Below are 17,536 nucleotides of genomic sequence, written 5' to 3'. Positions count from 1 at the left end.
GGCGGGTTAAAGGGATACGTAGGAGTGACTCCACGGTTGTAGGTACCCTCGAGTATGCCCCATAAGGGCACAAGATCCACTGTTTCCGTGGCAGGGGTTGGTCTCATGCCGCCGCGTAGTGGGGGGGTGACTCTCCTGAGAAGACGCATGACGAGAAAGAGGGGACGCGACTCTCTGCATCGGCTCAAAACCAGCCGGCGCGAACGGAGCTGGAGGGAGTTGGAGGCGAACCGGAGTTGCCAGACGAGTTTCTGCCGACGCGGGACGAGCTCACTTTCGGAGCTTTCCGTCGAGGACTCATCTCTCGCTCGACGCCGACCGTCGGCGTCTCCCGGCCCCTCCGCGGCTAGGGCGATCACTCGCGGTCCGTGGCGTAGCGGTGGCGGAAGTACAGTGCGAAGCGTGTACGTTTATCGAAAGAAACATGATTCGCATGGGAACGCGCTCGACCTGTCGGCAACTGTTTGCGCGAACGTCAGCTTGATACTCGCGCGCGCGAACTGATGATGTGAGGAAGAAGTGAAAGTTTATGAGAGAGACAAGTGCGTGCGTGGTGCGTTGAATTCGGGTGAGCGGGACTCGGAGGGGAGGGGGGGGAGAAAAAACGTGGGCGTAGAAATTAATTAAGTGCGGGGCGCGCTATCGAGGATCCCCCGGTGACAATCGTGAAATAGAGAGAAGCGAAGGGAGAAGTTGCCGCACCTGCCGCAGTGGTTCTCGCGGCGCCACTCACGTGTTGCATGCGTGCCGTGGTTATCCATCATGGTCGCGGGCTAGGAGCGGCTCCGATTGGTCGGCTTTGCGGTCACGTGGTATGGTAATTGGGCTCCGGTGGGCGGGAAGGAGCGAACGAGGTCGTGTAGGATCGCGAAAGTGGCGGAAGGAGAGGAGAGAATAAGCAGCTGTCCACCGGGAGTCCCGTGCTCGTTCTGGCCCCGCTCTTTCCATTTCTTTTCTCTCTTTCCCTCCCTCTCCTTCTTTCTCTCTCTTTCTCTCTCTCTTTTCCTCCTTTCGAGAAAACGTCACCCCTTTTCGCGAGAGGCGACGAGGTGCGCGGACGATGGACCGGAGCGCAGTGCCGTGCAGTGTGTGCATGTGAGAATGGATATTAACTCGAAATGGTGCTCCGGATCCAAGAATTGACGCGGGGAGCGAGATAAGGGAGAGGGATCGAGGAGTGCGGTCGTTTTCAAATTCACTTGGACTATCGCGCGCGCGTGCTTCTTCCGCGAGAAAGTATTCGGGAACATGAATTCCTTCCTTCCATCCGCCGCCGGTGGATACCATCACCATCAGCACCAGCAGCAGGCTGGAAATCATCACCTGGCCGCCGCCGCGTCCTCGCTGGTCGACCCCAAGTTCCCTCCCAACGAGGAGTACAGCCAGAGTAATTATATACCCTCGACCGGAGCGGACTTTTTCTCGAGCGGCGGCGGTCACCATTTGAGTCATCCGCAGTCCCAGCTGCAGTACGGCTACCACCAGCATCACCATCAAGCGGCGTCGACTCCTTACGGCGCCTCCTCCACCGTGCAATTGAACGGAGGATACGCGGGATACGGCGGATATTACGGCACTCACCATCCTCACCACCAAGTCCACGCGGTTCACGCCAGTTTACACTCTCATCATCACGCGGTGGGCGCTTTAGCGATGCCGCCGGAAGCCCAGCAACCACCGCTCACGTGTCCCTCGTCGATACAGAGTCAACAGCAGCAGCAGCAGCAGCAGCAGCCGCAACAACCGTCCGTACCGACGTCAACTATCCTCGGCTCCACGCCTCTGTCCCCGTCTATAATGCAAAATCACGTGCAGCAACCGGACGCCCTTCAGCATCATCAGCACGAGAATAATGCCTGCAGTCCGGCCGGCTCGGGTCAGTTGCACCGAGACAATTCGCCTGATCTTCAGGCGCAACAGTCCCTGTCTCAGCAATCACAACATATACAGAGTGGTCAGCAGCAGACGCCGCCGCAGCAGCAACAGCACCATGTGGAGGACAGCTCGGACGCGGACGACATAGAGGACGGTCAGATGGACGGTTCGCCGGGGATAATGGAGGAAGAGGAGGAGGATGAAGAAAACAGGGATCGCACGATTTATCCGTGGATGAAGAAAATTCATGTTGCTGGCGTCGGTGAGTTTCACGCGACTCTCAAGTTTGTGCCGTTGTCCCCGAAACTGGAGCGCACCGCATCATTTTCTTGCAGCAACGTCGAAATCTCTTCTACTTCAATTCGCTTCCGTCGCTCCCGTCGTAACGTTACATGTTTCTTCTCTATCCTCGCCTTGTCTTCCGTTCGGAGAGAGACTTTTGCATCCATTGTTGAAACTACTATTTGTCGCACAAGTACAAACATCTCCAGTTAACAAAACACCGATCTCAATCTTGCTTCACGATTAATAAACGTTATCGGTATTTCCATTTCGGTTTGCATCGCGAAGAGTGCAATTAAACGCCGCCGCAATATATCCGACGGCTAGGCGATATTGCCTTCTATCTTATGTGGCACGTCCAGTAATCTCAGACGTAAAGTTTGCTGTACGTTGTTGACACTCTGAAAAGCTAATTTTCGCTACCGTAGCTAATCACGGTTTTCCTAAAAATATTTTCCTGCTAAAAATTTCTAAGCCACAGCAAACGGTTTGCTGTCGCACCTAATACAATAGGCACAGTAGCAAGATATTTTCAGTTGTCCACATTTTACAACTGAAATTTAGTTGCAGTTCTTAGCTACGGCAGTTTTCTTCCCGTGTAATAATTACCACGTGTAAAGTAAAATACGGTATTTATTTGTTCAAATTCTGCCCCTCCCGAATTACTGCCTTCTTCTTCTTCTTTTAAACGGGCGAAAACAAAATATTGAGGCAAGACCTGCTAACGTGTTTATTAGTTCTCACTTTAATACTCGTTTGTCAATACTGCTACAAATTGAAACGGCTGTAAATTTGAAGGAACGCCGACACGCAGAGTGTTGACCTTGCAAGCTTTTCTTCCGAACGCGAAAGGCCGAAAGAATCTGTTGGTGTATTTAGTGGGTACACATTATATTGTATGTTTACAACGTGACGAGCTTTAGAGTACGGTCCGAAGAGTTATGGGCTGAAATTTATCCCAACACCTTGCGATCACCTGCGTTGTGGCGGGACCTCGGTTTATAGGCGAATTCTGTTACGCCTAATATATCTTCATCTTTTCTCACAGTAGCGATCGTATACTACAATAATGGGACGTCCACAGCACACAATTCGGTCGTTGCGGGTAGAAATAAATTTCAAAATTCGACACGAGAGATTCTACCGCGTTTCAAGTAGACGTTCATCATTGTGCAAGGTTGCGTAGCGCCCGAGACTTGAAACAGATGCCGGTGATGGTATAACGCTCCTGGTTGTTGTAATTAAGGCAATTAGCGCGAATGTAGTTCTTCTTTCATAATTAATCAGACAACTACTTCCAGAACTAATATACGCGTGCTTCCTATCTTCATAAAGATAGAAAGACGTTTTGAGCATAATCATAAAACAGGTGTACTAATTAATGTCTCACAAATTACAGAGTAATGCCTCTAAGCAGTGTATCTGTAACGCATTCGTTTCTCCAGGATTTGTCCAGTATTTCGTGTCGCTCTGAGCCACAACTATTTTGCTGGTATCTAAAGAAATGCCAAAAGTGATTTTTGCAACGTAATGCCCCTTTGGAATTAGGCTGGCTTTGTTGTCAGAAAAATTTCTATTCCATTTGACGTCGGAAAATGCTGCTCATTCCAACTTGCATTTCTATTTCTATTGAGCCCGTCGCGCGTGATATAATAGAAACGAAAATTCCATATATTGCAAAAACCGAATAATTTATGCTTCCAAATAAAACGGCCTGCAACGAAAAGTTATTTCTTTTGTTGATGCTACAAATCGATATAACGGAACAAACAAAAAAACAACCTTTTGAAGACAAATTATTTTCGTTACACAATAAGAAAAAGTGACATTGTTTGAACATTGTTTTACTTTGGATATTCTTCAAACATTTGGTAACAATTCGTAAACATTTAATATCATTAATTAAGGAGCTTTAATATTATGTTAAGGAATTTAACATGCGATGCACGAAGACAATTTTCTCTTAACATATATCCTGAAAAGAAGACAACGTGGCGTCTTGAAGAACTTTATAAGAGATTTTTTTAATTTTATCGTACATTTTACCAGTAAAATATACACCAAGTATAATTACTAGTGAAATGTGTGGTAAAATGTCAAAAAACTCTGGTAAAATTCTTTGAAATGTCGCGTTGTCCCAATTATCTAATTTTCAGGATAAACCTTAAAAGAAACTTTTCTCCGTGTACACTTTTGAACTTGTATCGCGTAGTGCCGTCAAATTCGAGGTACAAATTTCCAAGTAGAATAAAGATTCGAGTTACACGCTGATAGGAGACACTCTTCCCGGTATATTAGCGCGAGGTATAAATATACAAGGTAATAATGAACATAAAACGATCGATTGGAAATACCGCTCTGTTGAATTCACGGTACCTTTTTTAAAGAGGTGCAAAATTTTCCGTACGTACCTCCGAAACTAGTACGAGGTTGAAATGCACCTCTAAATGTCTGTTTCCATGCCAGTTAGGCATTTGTTATCTCTTCCTGTGTTGCATGAGCACCACTCGTGATCGCGTAGATAATGTACCTCCTCAGAATAAAACTCCTAATTTCGAGGTACTATTTATTTGGTGGATTTTTATGTCTCTCACACGGAAAGACTGGCTAAAGCAAAAATAACTAAAATTAAAATGTTGCCGTATAAATAGTAGGGGCGTCTACATTGTTTTGTGTTGCAACATTTACTAAGTGTGCTGCACAAAACGGATACAGTTGTTTCCACTACGTACCATACCAATGTGGGTATTAGCGAACTCGATAGCTTGCACTAGTGCGCATTGAGTGCGCACTAAGGTCAGTCTCTATAGTCAATTTTTATATTTAACTTCATCTTGAAAGCATGTTCAAAGAGTATTTGGTCAAAAAGTAATCCGCATGGATGCTATACAGATCATTTTACTGGCTGCGAAATATTTCAGGAAATATTTAAGACGACTCTTAGTGTGCACTAGTACAAGCAACCGAATTCGCTATATGACAATCACAGATATAGCTGTTCCAAATATTACTATTTATTGGGGTTGTGCCAACCCTAATTAGACATGTGGTAACCACATTGGTCTCTCCGTGCATAGTTACGTATGGTTTTTACTTTAACGTGTACCTCCAATTCTTGACGATACGTGCTTAAGAGTGTACCTTATAACTTCTTCTTCTTCTTCTTCCTCGAGAATTAAGCTTAAAGCCTGTTCATCCAGTTCGTTCTGGTACTTTGAGTATTTGGTTTTACTTTATCTTCCGTAGACTGCTAACATTGCCGAAGAAAATCTCCATTCTGGAGGGCTATATACTCCTAAAGGGATGGCAGAATATTCTCGATGGTTGCCACTTCTCTTCGGGAAATTCCGAAAAAAAACCAGCGGTGTCCGTGGACTTAAACTCGAATCTTTTCGTTCATTTAGTTTACTAAGGCCCGGTTTGACCGAACGTCGCTTAACTTTAATCTTAGTTTAACTCATGTCTCTTTCTAAAGTAACAGTTGAAAAGAAACAAAGAACGAATTAAACTAAGCTTAAAGTTAAACGACGTTGGTGAAACCGAGCCTAAGCAGCGCACATTTCTCTGCGCCACACTCGCCATCAATAACCTTATAACGTGTGATAAAAACAAATGTCTTTCGAGAAAACTTTTATTTTAATAAGAAAAGTGCTTGAAATAGTATTTTGAAAGTAATGTGCTAATAAAATGGTTCCGTGTATAAAATTATAACAAACATTTAAAAAAATATTTATTAACGGGAACGTATAGATACATACAGCCAAAGTCTTTCGATAGTTTGATAGATTGAAGACTTTTTCAGTTCTTCCAGACTGATATACTGTCTCCTTTGCTTTATAGAAATACAACTGTAGAACGTATTTTAATTATTGCATCAAGAACAGATGAGAGGCTGACGTGTCAGCGAAACTAAAAACAACACAATCTTCAATATTATCGAGAAAGTTTGACTTACAGAGATGGCGAGGTGGTTTTCAACCGCTGTAACTGTTACATTAAAATGTTCCGTGAAACGTGCGAGGTTGCAAGTTACACTTTCCGTTATATTGGTATTTGCGCGATTTAATATTTGAAATCTCTGAACTTCGGTATGCTCGTCCGTCGGGCTGTCAAAGGCTGCAATCTCTCCCCTTTGGTTGTCGAAGTACGGTCGCCGGACGTCGGAGTTAAAAGGGGCCTCCGCGAGCCCGACGGTCAGCTCGGAATGGAATGTCTGCACGGATTCTAAACTGAGCTCGTTCCCATGTTTCCTCTATCGGACTGAATGGACCACCACGGATTGCTACTAGCATGACTCACAAATATTAACATCAACTTGCCACAGCGGGATATTTTTTACCAATCTACTTGCTCGGTCGTATCTGATTATTTTCCAAAGCACTTTGGTCATTTCGCGCTTATTGACATTCACCTCGGCGCGCTTTTAAATATTGAAGGTTTCTGCCGAGCATTAATTAATTGCACGGCGAATCGTACGCTTCAAACAGACCCTGACAAACTAAGCAGACTTAACGGACGAGACGATTATCAAATTATTTAACCTTGAAGCTAGCTTGCAGAGGATAATCTAGTGTTTCTGCATTTCTCGAGATGATGCTCAGCGGGACCAATGCGCGTATACGCTTGGCACTTTTTATCCCCGCGAATTTGCATACGCGTATTCTGCCTTCGCAACTCGACTCGGCGTATCTCGTGGATTGATCAGATTACAAAAGTCACTTCAGCCGACTTTGATGCTATTCAAAACGGCCATGACGTGACGAATGGTCATGTGCTATAAAAATTGTTATTCGCATATAATATCTCTCTAGACGTCAACGTAAGGAATATTTTATAATTATATAGTAATAATCATGCAAAGTACAATAACTTCTTCTTTTGTCGTTGAAATAACACGTGGCTCAGGCGCCATTTAAACGAATCGTCCTTCATGTTTCTTTACACCTTGCATTCTAGTTCTAGCGACTTGAGAAAAAAAAACATTTTTATTGAATTAGCGTTCTACATACATTTCCTTTCTCCACAAAACTTGTTGCTATGATTTTATAAATGGTGTACGTGAAATGTCTATTCAAACAACTTTTGTGCGCGTAACAATGATACAATGAATAGTTCAGCAAGATTGTTCAAAGACTATTTATCGGATTAATAGTAGGAATGTTGGACACGGGAATATTAAGAAAAATAATTGATTTCGGACGTGAATGAAAAATATTAATTGTATACAGAAACTGGGCAATAAAATTTCTTACACGCAGGATACTACTTTACAAAGCATCGTATAAATATTATAGTTAATATAATATTGTAGGAGTTTTTGTTATTTCCTGATGCGATAAACTTTTAAAATGTTTTATAAAATTAATATTAAATTGATATCAAATGTTACAGTAACAAGTTAACTCGGAAAAACTAAAGTTGTATTAAAGATTGTAAATTAAACTTGAGAATAATGTTTCGCTAGTTATTTGTATTGTTGGAGTTTTATTCGTAAAAGCTATTGGGTTGCCAATCGCTTATAATGCAAAGATGCAGAACTATTGATATTTTAACTCTTAGATCCCACTTGATAAGGACCTAAACCAAAGGTCGAAACGTTGTGAAAGAGTATTTAATAAATGTGGCCAGCTCAGGTCGATTGAAATTTGAAATTTTATTATTAATGCTGGCAATCTGAAGAAACATACTTATTGATATTTTGTTCCCCTTTTTTAGTGTCTTAAATTGTTTAAGAAATAACGGATGCATTTGATAGATTCACAGAGCATTTTGTACAGTATGAAAGATACAAAGAGCATAAAAATACGTAAGTTCTATTTTAACAATACATTTGGAATTAGATGCCACAATGTGTCTCTGGCAAAGGATATTAAGACGCCGATAGTTTTTGCATCAGGAGCGATTAAAAATGAAGAGCTTTTTGCAGAGTTTTAATTATAAAAAAGCTCTAAGCATAAATAGATAATAAAGCGCTGTCTATTGCTCCTTAATTATAAAAAGAAAGTAATATCTTCGGAACTGAGACTTTATCATTATTTATAGCGTCATAATACTAACATTTTTGAATTTTTGTTTCCTTCTTCCAGCGAACGGCTCATATCAACCTGGAATGGAGCCAAAGCGGCAGAGAACTGCCTACACGAGGCATCAGATCCTCGAACTGGAAAAGGAATTTCACTACAATAGGTACCTGACGAGACGACGACGGATCGAGATCGCTCATACTCTGGTCCTGTCGGAGCGACAGATCAAAATCTGGTTTCAGAATCGCCGCATGAAATGGAAGAAGGACCACAAGCTACCGAACACGAAGAACGTACGTAGAAAGAATGCGAACGGCCAAGCGTCTTCGGCAGCAGCTAAACCGGCGAAGACTTCGACGACGCGGGCGAAGTCCGGTACCGGCAACAACAATAGCCAAAGGAAAAACAACAACTCACCTTCCAGCGGTATGGAGAACAGCCTGGATTCTAATATTGGTCACGATTTGAGCGAAGTTCATGGGGTCAGCTCAAGTATTCCTCATCCCGTTGGCGTGGTTCATCCGAGCTTTCAAGGTCATCCTCATTCTCTGGCTCATCTCCAAGCACAGCTGAGTCATCATCACGTGGGTGGAATGATGGACGGTCCGACGGGAGGACCGTTGGGACACATAAGTTCCGGAAGTATCAGTCCTCTTGCCCCGGCTACCAGTCCTCCCGGATTGTCGCAAATATCAGCCCCCGTGCCGCCATCGGCGATAAAATCCGACTATGGACTCACGGCACTGTAACATCCATTCCGTGAGATATATTCAGAGATATAACTTTTTTAATATCATTTAAAACGACCGCCCTCCTCGGATTCCACCGTTTGACCGGATATTTATTGCAAATTAGACGAACGTAGCTTGAGATTTTCCTCATTGCAACGTGGACGAGGAGAGTAGTCTCAGAACGTGGGTTGAACTCTCACAATCTTCAAACGGCAGTATTATTTTTCTTTTACTTACGTGATACCAATATGACAAATGTCTAACAACCACAATTTAACTAAGACGTAAAATGCTAGATCCAAAATTATTTAGCTATTTCTTAAATCTATTATATAGAAAAATGTTTCTTGTTTTGTAAAATTGTGAAAGCCAAGTCCGAAAGATTTGTCATAGAACATAAAAGATAGAGAGAGAGAGAGAGAGACATAATTCTCTGTAGTAAACGAAAATAATATCTGGATGAAAGATTAAGTACTGTCAAGTTATCAGGTCATCAATAATCATTTGTTATTAATAATTTATAATGATTATTTACGCCAAAATATCAAGACAGTTTATTGTTTGTTTCAATTTTCTGCTGCACGAGTACATGAGTACTAAAGTTGTATGATTTCGATTTTATAAGCATCGGTTATTGAATTAGTTGAACTAAGTTAAACATTTCAATAATAATGCTATGACAAATCCTGCAATCGTTGTTAGCATTGTTCAATTACAGTTGTCCTCAAATTATTCATATTATTGCAAATTCCAATCAATGATGATGAAATTTGAACAAAGATTTCTGGTATTACGCGTTTCACTGTTTGCAGATTGAACACTAACATATCTACAGTAAATGATATATATATACATTCTTATCGCATAAAGTTACTTAAGGTATATACATATTTGGAATATATGAGTCTAGATATTCATGCATCAGAAATTATAAAATTATTTTCTTTAATTTAGGTATTATAATAATACGCCATTACTCTTATTTCTGGAATTTATAATTTTTACACGTCAAATGTCTACACTTGTCAAGCTCTGATGTGGCTTAAGCTGCGTGACTCTTGACGCACGATTATCTATACCATATCCAAACATGTCTGACTTCATGTGATAACATATATATGGCTTCTACTGTAAAATATGATAAAAAAATGTGCATGTTTCACGCGTAACGTATACGATATAAACATCTGAAAGATTAGAATCCTACACCTGGCCCATAAGAGTACATGAGCGTGCAAACAAAACTGTATAAAAATCAAATGTGCAGAATTCCTTAAATTATAACGTAGTTTTTTGCAACGAAAAAATTATACTAGTAAAAGAAGTTGTGAGCTCCGTTAAATGCTTCCTCTGTGTCTCCAAGCATTTGGGGATATCTCGAATTATAAGTTTTGATAAGAAATGCCCCCAGTTACTTGGAGACACAAAAGGAAACGTTGAAACGGTATTTACAACTTGTTTTATTAACGTGACTTTTTAATTGCATATAATACGAATATTCAAAAGAAAATTGATGAAATGTGAATTGTATATATCCGATTTTATGTATGTATATACTAGTGTAAAGAGAATTTTATTACAATACGATTGAAGTAGTGTTCATATTTCGTATATTATTGAATTATATGTTGGTATTAACATATAATACAAATTTACATTATAGATGAAAATTGAACTTTTAATTAAAACTTTTAATCATTACGATATGACTGCAGAGTGTTTGTTACTAAACTAATATTAGAATGCAGCAAATTTTTAGTAATACCGCAAACATAATTTCCACCTATGTTATGTCATTCTGGAAAAACTATTACCCATTCGGAGTAGTTTAATTGCCGGAATACTTCGAAAGATCTCTTTAAACACACAAAAAGAATAATAACACGAGTTAATTAAAACTACCCTACTTCAACACATCCTTCCGTGACGGGACATTGTAAATAATTTGAAATGAATAGTATATATTTTTACCGAAAGTCAGAGCGAGAGGAATGACCAATAATAATTAGGACGCAATTGCACCGTGAATAAATCGGAAGTTGTACTATTAAGCGAGTAGTAATCAAACAATTAATGCACAGAACAGCTGTGACGATATACCAAAACAATATTATTACATGTAAGAAACAGAGTTATAAACATTAAGGTACATTAATTCTAAAGAATCGAATTAGTGTAACTAGTGAGGGAGCGTAAGGAATAAGTGTATGAGTTTCGAGATTGTTCTATAAGTGTGACATTATACCCCTCTTTGCTATAATTATTAATTGTATATAGCATGTACGATAAGGACATCATTGGGCACACTTCAAGGCTTATGTTTATATTGATCGTAAGGATCGATGAACACTATACAACTGTCAAGTAAATAAATGAATAAATAAATGTTTCGTAATTTACAATAACGTTATGTTTCCAAATCGTATTCCTGCCTTATTTAACCTTGTCCAGCAACTCTTTTCGCGCAATGTTTCCTATTTTTTATGCATTTGTGCGGCAGTTCCTGCTTTAATATTTTTCATAATCTTTCAGCACTATTTATTATTCTGTCAGAAAACGCCGTTAATCAGTTAAAGCTCGCGCCACTTGTTATCTTAAGTTTTGACACTATCTCTTCCTTAGGTGCATTCGCATTGAATTGTATGCGTATAATATATCGTTTTCACTCTCCAACTTTGATAAGAGCTAAACTAAACCCGAGTGTAATACTGTGCATGAAACCGGTTGAAAAATAGAAAATAAATTTGACAACGTTATAGCGGACATTTTTGTCACACGTGTGGTAAGTGTAAATCGACATCGAGATAGTCCAGAGACATTAATAGTTTATACCAGATGTAATTTGGAGCGATTATATTAATCGACGCACAATGGGTTTAGTTCAGGTTAATAATTTAATCAACACAGAACACAAATATATCTTGTCTTTTGCAAAATTTAATTTTTACATCGTAACATTTGAGCAACTGAAATATTTGTCATGAAAATTTCGATATACATATAATTTATCGTATCCCCACGCTTTGCAATTGCAATGGCTCAAGGGAAATTGGCAACGTAACTTGTGGGGCAGCATTTGGAAGTATCACACTCGGATACACTCGGGTTGATAGAAAAAATAAGCAGTCCTGAATGCACACGCATATCGTAATTTACAGGTACCACGGGAGGCATTATAGCGTACGTCATAAGTATACATTTTCTGTTTTCTCTGCCCACCCCACCCCACTCCACCCCCCGCCCCCCGCCCCCGCCCCCCGCCCCCCGCGGTGTCCCCGTACAATCGTGCGGGCGCCCATGCGTGCGACGTTGCCGTGGCGGCGCATGCGCGAGCATGTGCGTGATTGCCGCAGCCCGGGGCGAGGAATACCTCGCGGCAGCTCGAAAAGAAGGGTGGCACCCGGAAAGCGAATGGGGGGCCGCCTGTGCAGTCCTGCCTCCGCCCATGCCACGAACATCCCGGCCAACTGCCTAGATATGTTGCTACCAACCGGGTTCCGAAGTCAGACATATTATGGCGCGAACCAAGGTCGCTACTCATACTCGCACGCACACACCGCGGACTCGTAGAATTTCGGAAGAGCGTTGATAACGCGCTAAATGGTACCTCTACGCACCATCGCTTCTTACACCCAGCACCTTCGTTTGTTCAACGATGTCGGCCCCGACTTTCTCAAAATTCTAACGACAGTGGGAAAATTTTGCTGATCGGCCGTGACTAGATAATTTTATTCTTCCTTATTTCGTCGGAGGAATGAAAATGTCTTTCGTCAATTTTTTCTTAGATCGCCTCACGCGAAGCAAGAGAAAAGGTGATAAAGAGGCGTATTAAATTCAGTCATAATTTCATAAAGTTTTTTTTTAGAATTATTATAATCTTACAACTATTACATGTGTACAGCACTTTTTCGTTTTCAACTTTGCGATTTTAATTTTAATACCAACGGAGACATTTAAAAGAACGGTCTCTTATTTTTTTATCAATGTGTTCAATACGAGTTTTAGTCTAATTGATAAAATTGCATCGTTTGCTACAAAGTACATAATAATTATTGTTCTGTATTTATGAAATTTCCAGATAGTAGACTACTGACGTCTACAAGTAAGCTCGACGTATGTACAATATGCAGTAAATCAGCAAAATGTATCCAGGTAGCACATGTTGGTTCGTATGCATTTTATTAGATGCATTTACACATGTTTCTTAAATGTATCTAATACTTAATAATAGGACATCAACATGTTCAACTTGGTTGGGCTCCATTTTATATTTTTAAAATAATTTCATTTATAAATAACTTGGTGTGCGACGTGTACATGTACAATAATTCTAAATTAATTAGGAACGTTATATTTATTAAGTTCATCAAAATGACAGAATAACACATATTTTCTGTAAATAATATGGAATTAAATTTTCTTAAAAATTGACTTGTGAATATTAGAAAGTGTATTTTTTTATACCTTCTTTTTTCTGAAAATTAGTCTGAAAAGTCTAATCTAAAAGTTTGAATTAGGAAATAACATGATATTACTGTGCGGTACAGCTTTGTAATTAACTGATATTTAATTGTTATTTCTACTGCATGTGCGCAATGTTTCTTTTTGTAACAATCTTATAAAAAACATATGTCCAATATGTAATATGAAAACATGATCTGAAAGACGGTACGGTCTAATTCTAAAATACATGTATTCTATCCAACGGAAGACGATACGATTAATAGCAAGCTTCCAAGCGAGTAGAAGGAAGGAAGTACACAAGAGCCGCTAATTGCAAGATCTATGTACTGTTGTCTGCTTGCTATCCGTGGGTGGATAAACCATAGGTTTCGATGTTAAACACCTTCGCTAACTTCTCTAGGATGTGGATTAGTTGGAAATTATTGTAGACATTTTGGTCAGTCTATTGTTTCAAACTGGAGCGAGATATAATACAAAATTGATTACAGCTACGTTTGTGCTGCGATAATAACAGTGAATTATCCACTTGAGAAAGAAACACAGAAACAGAACCAAAAAGAGAGGGGAGGAAAAAGGGGACAAACTCAATTACGTAAAATGTAAAATATTAATTGACTATTTATGCTTGTGATGACAATTTTAGAAGAGGCAAATATCCCGACAATAAATTATAATGATAAATCCTTATGTTATTACTTTTACCAGTATTCTGTGAAATGATTATAAGTGCGTTTACTAAAACCGAAATTAGACTTTCATCAACTTTAGATTTTTGTTAAATATAATATCCTTAAGACAGAAAGTCTTTTCAAACACTATTGAATGCGTAGTATGAAATTTGACCTAATGATGCGTCGCCACTGCTCCTCAATGTGTTACTTTGAACCATGTGTAGTAAAATCTATTATTTTAACAGAAATTCTAGTTAAAACAACAACTACATCTGCTACTCAACCCATTTTTGTAGTTTCTTTTAACTCTGTCGTTTTGTTAAACTAATATTGTGTAGGAACAGTGGTGACTAAAATCCAGTCGAACGTGACAGCGAATATTGCTGATCAATTACTTATACCGTTTGATGCAAGAAGAAGTTCCAATAAGAGCCAAGACACAGCTGCTAATAATTAAATATTTATGTTACAAAAGATTGGTTTGATAACGATTATAGATAAAGTGATTGTTATCATTTACGATATACGAATTTACACAACAACAATTAACGTCTTGCTTGTTACCGACTCCTCTCTTCTTCTCGAGATTTTCTTCTTCTGTACGAAAATACTTACCGATGCATTTCCGTACCTTCTCTTCGCTCCCTATCGTTACACCTACGCGTCGCGTTCCATATCCGTTCTCTTAAGACAAATGATGCATACATGCTGGTCATTTCGTCTATATCCGCATCACAATCGCTCCGATCTACAACCTGTACGGTGCTGGACGTGAAGTGGGTGGTCGTTGAATTGCTCGTTTAGCGAGTGCAGAGACAGACAAGGAGAATTTCACGCGCGAGCTCTGTGTCATATCTCTTATTATCGTTAAAGACTTAACCGTAGCGCGCGACCACACATTCTGCATTCAGCAATAGCAGTGTATTAAATTATCACACATCGGCCAAGTTCCTAATGCGATTGCGGGAACTATTATATTTTCGTAGCTGGTACCCGAAAGTTCGTGCCTAACAAAAATGAGACGCTCGCTTGGATAAAATTACGTCGCTGTCGTTGGCGTCCGAAAATTTCAAAAATGATGCAAGATAGATTTAGTGTGAACGGTCCCCATCAGATGTAATTGGAGGGGATTAACGAGTCACGACTCCATTTATCAGCCACCGTAATTACAAAGCATCTCTGCCTCCCACCTCCCTCAACAACCTACCTACCCTTGCCCTTTCGCGCGTTCGCCGCATCGCTTTCCGCTCGGCGCTCACTCCGCTGACTGACTGACATCCCCCAAAGACAGTTTCGCATCTCAAATACACATTCGCCTGTAACTAAAGATAACAGGCACCAGCGTGTCATCGAAGGGAACCGACACGAAATTGGAGTTAAATCCACCGCACCGACGTAGCGCGGAAATATTTGATCTCCGCGCGCTATTAATTGTCGCTTCCGTTGAATGGAGATCGCGAACGAATAAAGATAAATTCGAGGGGGGCCGACGGGGGAGTTATTCCGATTTCGAGAGAGCAGATAATGAGTCGGCTGCCGTAACACGCGGCACAGTAGCAGCCTGACGACACGCGCCACTGATCGAACGAAAGGCTCCAAAAGCAGACATGGGCGGCCACGTCCATCTCTAGAATTAATTAAAATCATCGACCCGAAAGGGACATGTATTTTTATCTACTGCTAGCCTCGGTGACGTGATCTACCTCCGAGTAGCTGGATATAAAGGGAAAAAGTGTGCTGTTACTGTCATCACATTTCACTGCAGATAATCTTCCATGCCGGCCCCAGTTCGTACATCTTATACCGTTAATTTCGTTACACGACGCCTCATGAATATTACTAAGATACTTAGCGATGTAAACAGCATTAACGCATAAACATAAATACACGATCGTTATCGACGCGATTTCAGATTTCATTAAACCTTTCAAGTAACGTGCGAATTTTAATTCGTGCGATGCTTAAACTTTGATACGTATACGTACATGTCGATCGAGCGATTGTATAATATCTATCTATCTCGATGACTAATTTATTATCTTGTGGGGGAGAGATGGCGTATTTTCAGCTTTCTCGTGATAACGCTACCTAAAGTTTGCGCACCAACAACAAGCACCACGAAGTGCTACTATTACGAGAAGCCGTCGACGGTACCTGTCGCTAGTCGCTGCCTCTGTATAGAAAAAGAAAAAGCGGAAAAGAGAGAAAGAGAGACGAACAGAGAGGGGGAAGAGAAATAGAGAATGAGAACGACAGACTGGGCGGCGCAAAGGCTTCGACTCGCAAGCCGCACGTTCATTAATCTTGATCGGATCAGTCGAGATAGCGGCGAGCTGTTTCGGAAACCCTCTCCTACCACCCCTTCTCATCAAGTCCCCTAGTACCATCGCCTCCACCTTCTCCTTCACCTCTTCCTCCCCGTCCCTCCGTTTCTCTCAGCTCCTTTTTCTTCTGCTCCTCGAACTCTTTCCTGCAGGACCCTACCTTTAGATCGGTTCACCCGAAAGTTAAGAGCGAGGAAACCCTCGGAACGGATCGACAGTGCGCCACGCCGAGAACGCCTGACGGTTTTAATTCCAGTCCACATGCTGACCAATTTCTCCCATCCGAATCTCCGAATACGGGTTCTCAGAATTGTACCATCAGATCCTCGCTTTACAGACGCACTTTTTACCGAAATTAATTAATTGTGCGAACAAAGTCAGTTGTCCTTACTTTAAAGTTAATTTTATTTAACGATACATTTCACAAACTTTACTTTTTCTTAAAACCTAGGTTTTAATGCAGAATTTCTATAACTTAATATTTATATAGATTTATTGCTAAGAAAGTGCTTTGAAATATTGTATTTGTATTTAGATTTACGGAAATATTGAAACATTCTGTTTTTATTATTAACAGAACGGTGACGACGTTTGGTAATTTAATTCCGAATAAATTGAATACTAATTTTTCAACTCCTATCCCTACTTATAATTCATTAAAATTCTTTTTGCTTCCGTGAAAACGTGATGGATCTTGTTTTCAATTTAGTAGAGCCCCAACTGCGACTACCATAATGCTCCGCACGATCTACTCACGGAATAGCAATGAGCTTCCCACCCTGGTTGACAGCGAGCTGCGACGGCAAACTATGATCAAAAAATTTGTGCATGGAACTCGATTACATATTAGAGCAATATTAAATATTTGCTATATTACTAGATGAACAAGTTATATAATATACATTATATGATATTTATTGTACGTTTAGCTACTATCTTCCATCTCCTTTCATGCTTTTCGGAGTTGGGTACACAAATACGTACATAAACAATAATTAATTAAGTAACCAGATTTTTAACTTCCGCAACTATATAACCTGGTGATAGGTGTTTTATGTAGCAAATTCCTCAAAGCTGTTGTGGCAACTGTTAAGTGACCGCTAATATTATTGCCTTAGTCCGCTATAAGCATCCCTCTTCAGCGCTAGCCGAATTGGGTATTAACG

At 40.4% G+C, this 17,536-nt stretch overlaps 1 protein-coding gene across 1 annotated transcript; it reads left to right on the top strand.

The window, feature by feature from the left end:
• The first annotated feature begins 630 nt into the window (after positions 1–630).
• Positions 631–11,316, top strand: LOC105563578 (homeotic protein deformed). The gene is made up of 2 exons (XM_012015275.1): positions 631–2,137; positions 8,244–11,316. Exons 1-2 carry the CDS (start codon positions 1,249–1,251, stop codon positions 8,927–8,929), a joined length of 1,575 nt encoding a protein of 524 aa, XP_011870665.1. The 5' UTR covers positions 631–1,248; the 3' UTR covers positions 8,930–11,316.
• The last annotated feature ends 6,220 nt before the right edge of the window (positions 11,317–17,536 follow it).

This window comes from Vollenhovia emeryi, unplaced genomic scaffold (genome assembly GCF_000949405.1).
Source record: "Vollenhovia emeryi isolate VEMERY1.0 unplaced genomic scaffold, V.emery_V1.0 DF939174.1, whole genome shotgun sequence".
Classification (NCBI taxonomy): domain Eukaryota; kingdom Metazoa; phylum Arthropoda; class Insecta; order Hymenoptera; family Formicidae; genus Vollenhovia; species Vollenhovia emeryi.
This window is presented reverse-complemented; position numbering and strand designations above follow the sequence as displayed.

Bases quoted from the DNA above. Each gene is read 5' to 3' on its own strand.
- LOC105563578 (XM_012015275.1), top strand. From the start codon at position 1,249: ATGAATTCCTTCCTTCCATCCGCCGCCGGTGGATACCATCACCATCAG. The intron at 2,138-8,243 runs GTGAGTTTCACG...TCCTTCTTCCAG, and splicing joins AATTCATGTTGCTGGCGTCG to CGAACGGCTCATATCAACCT.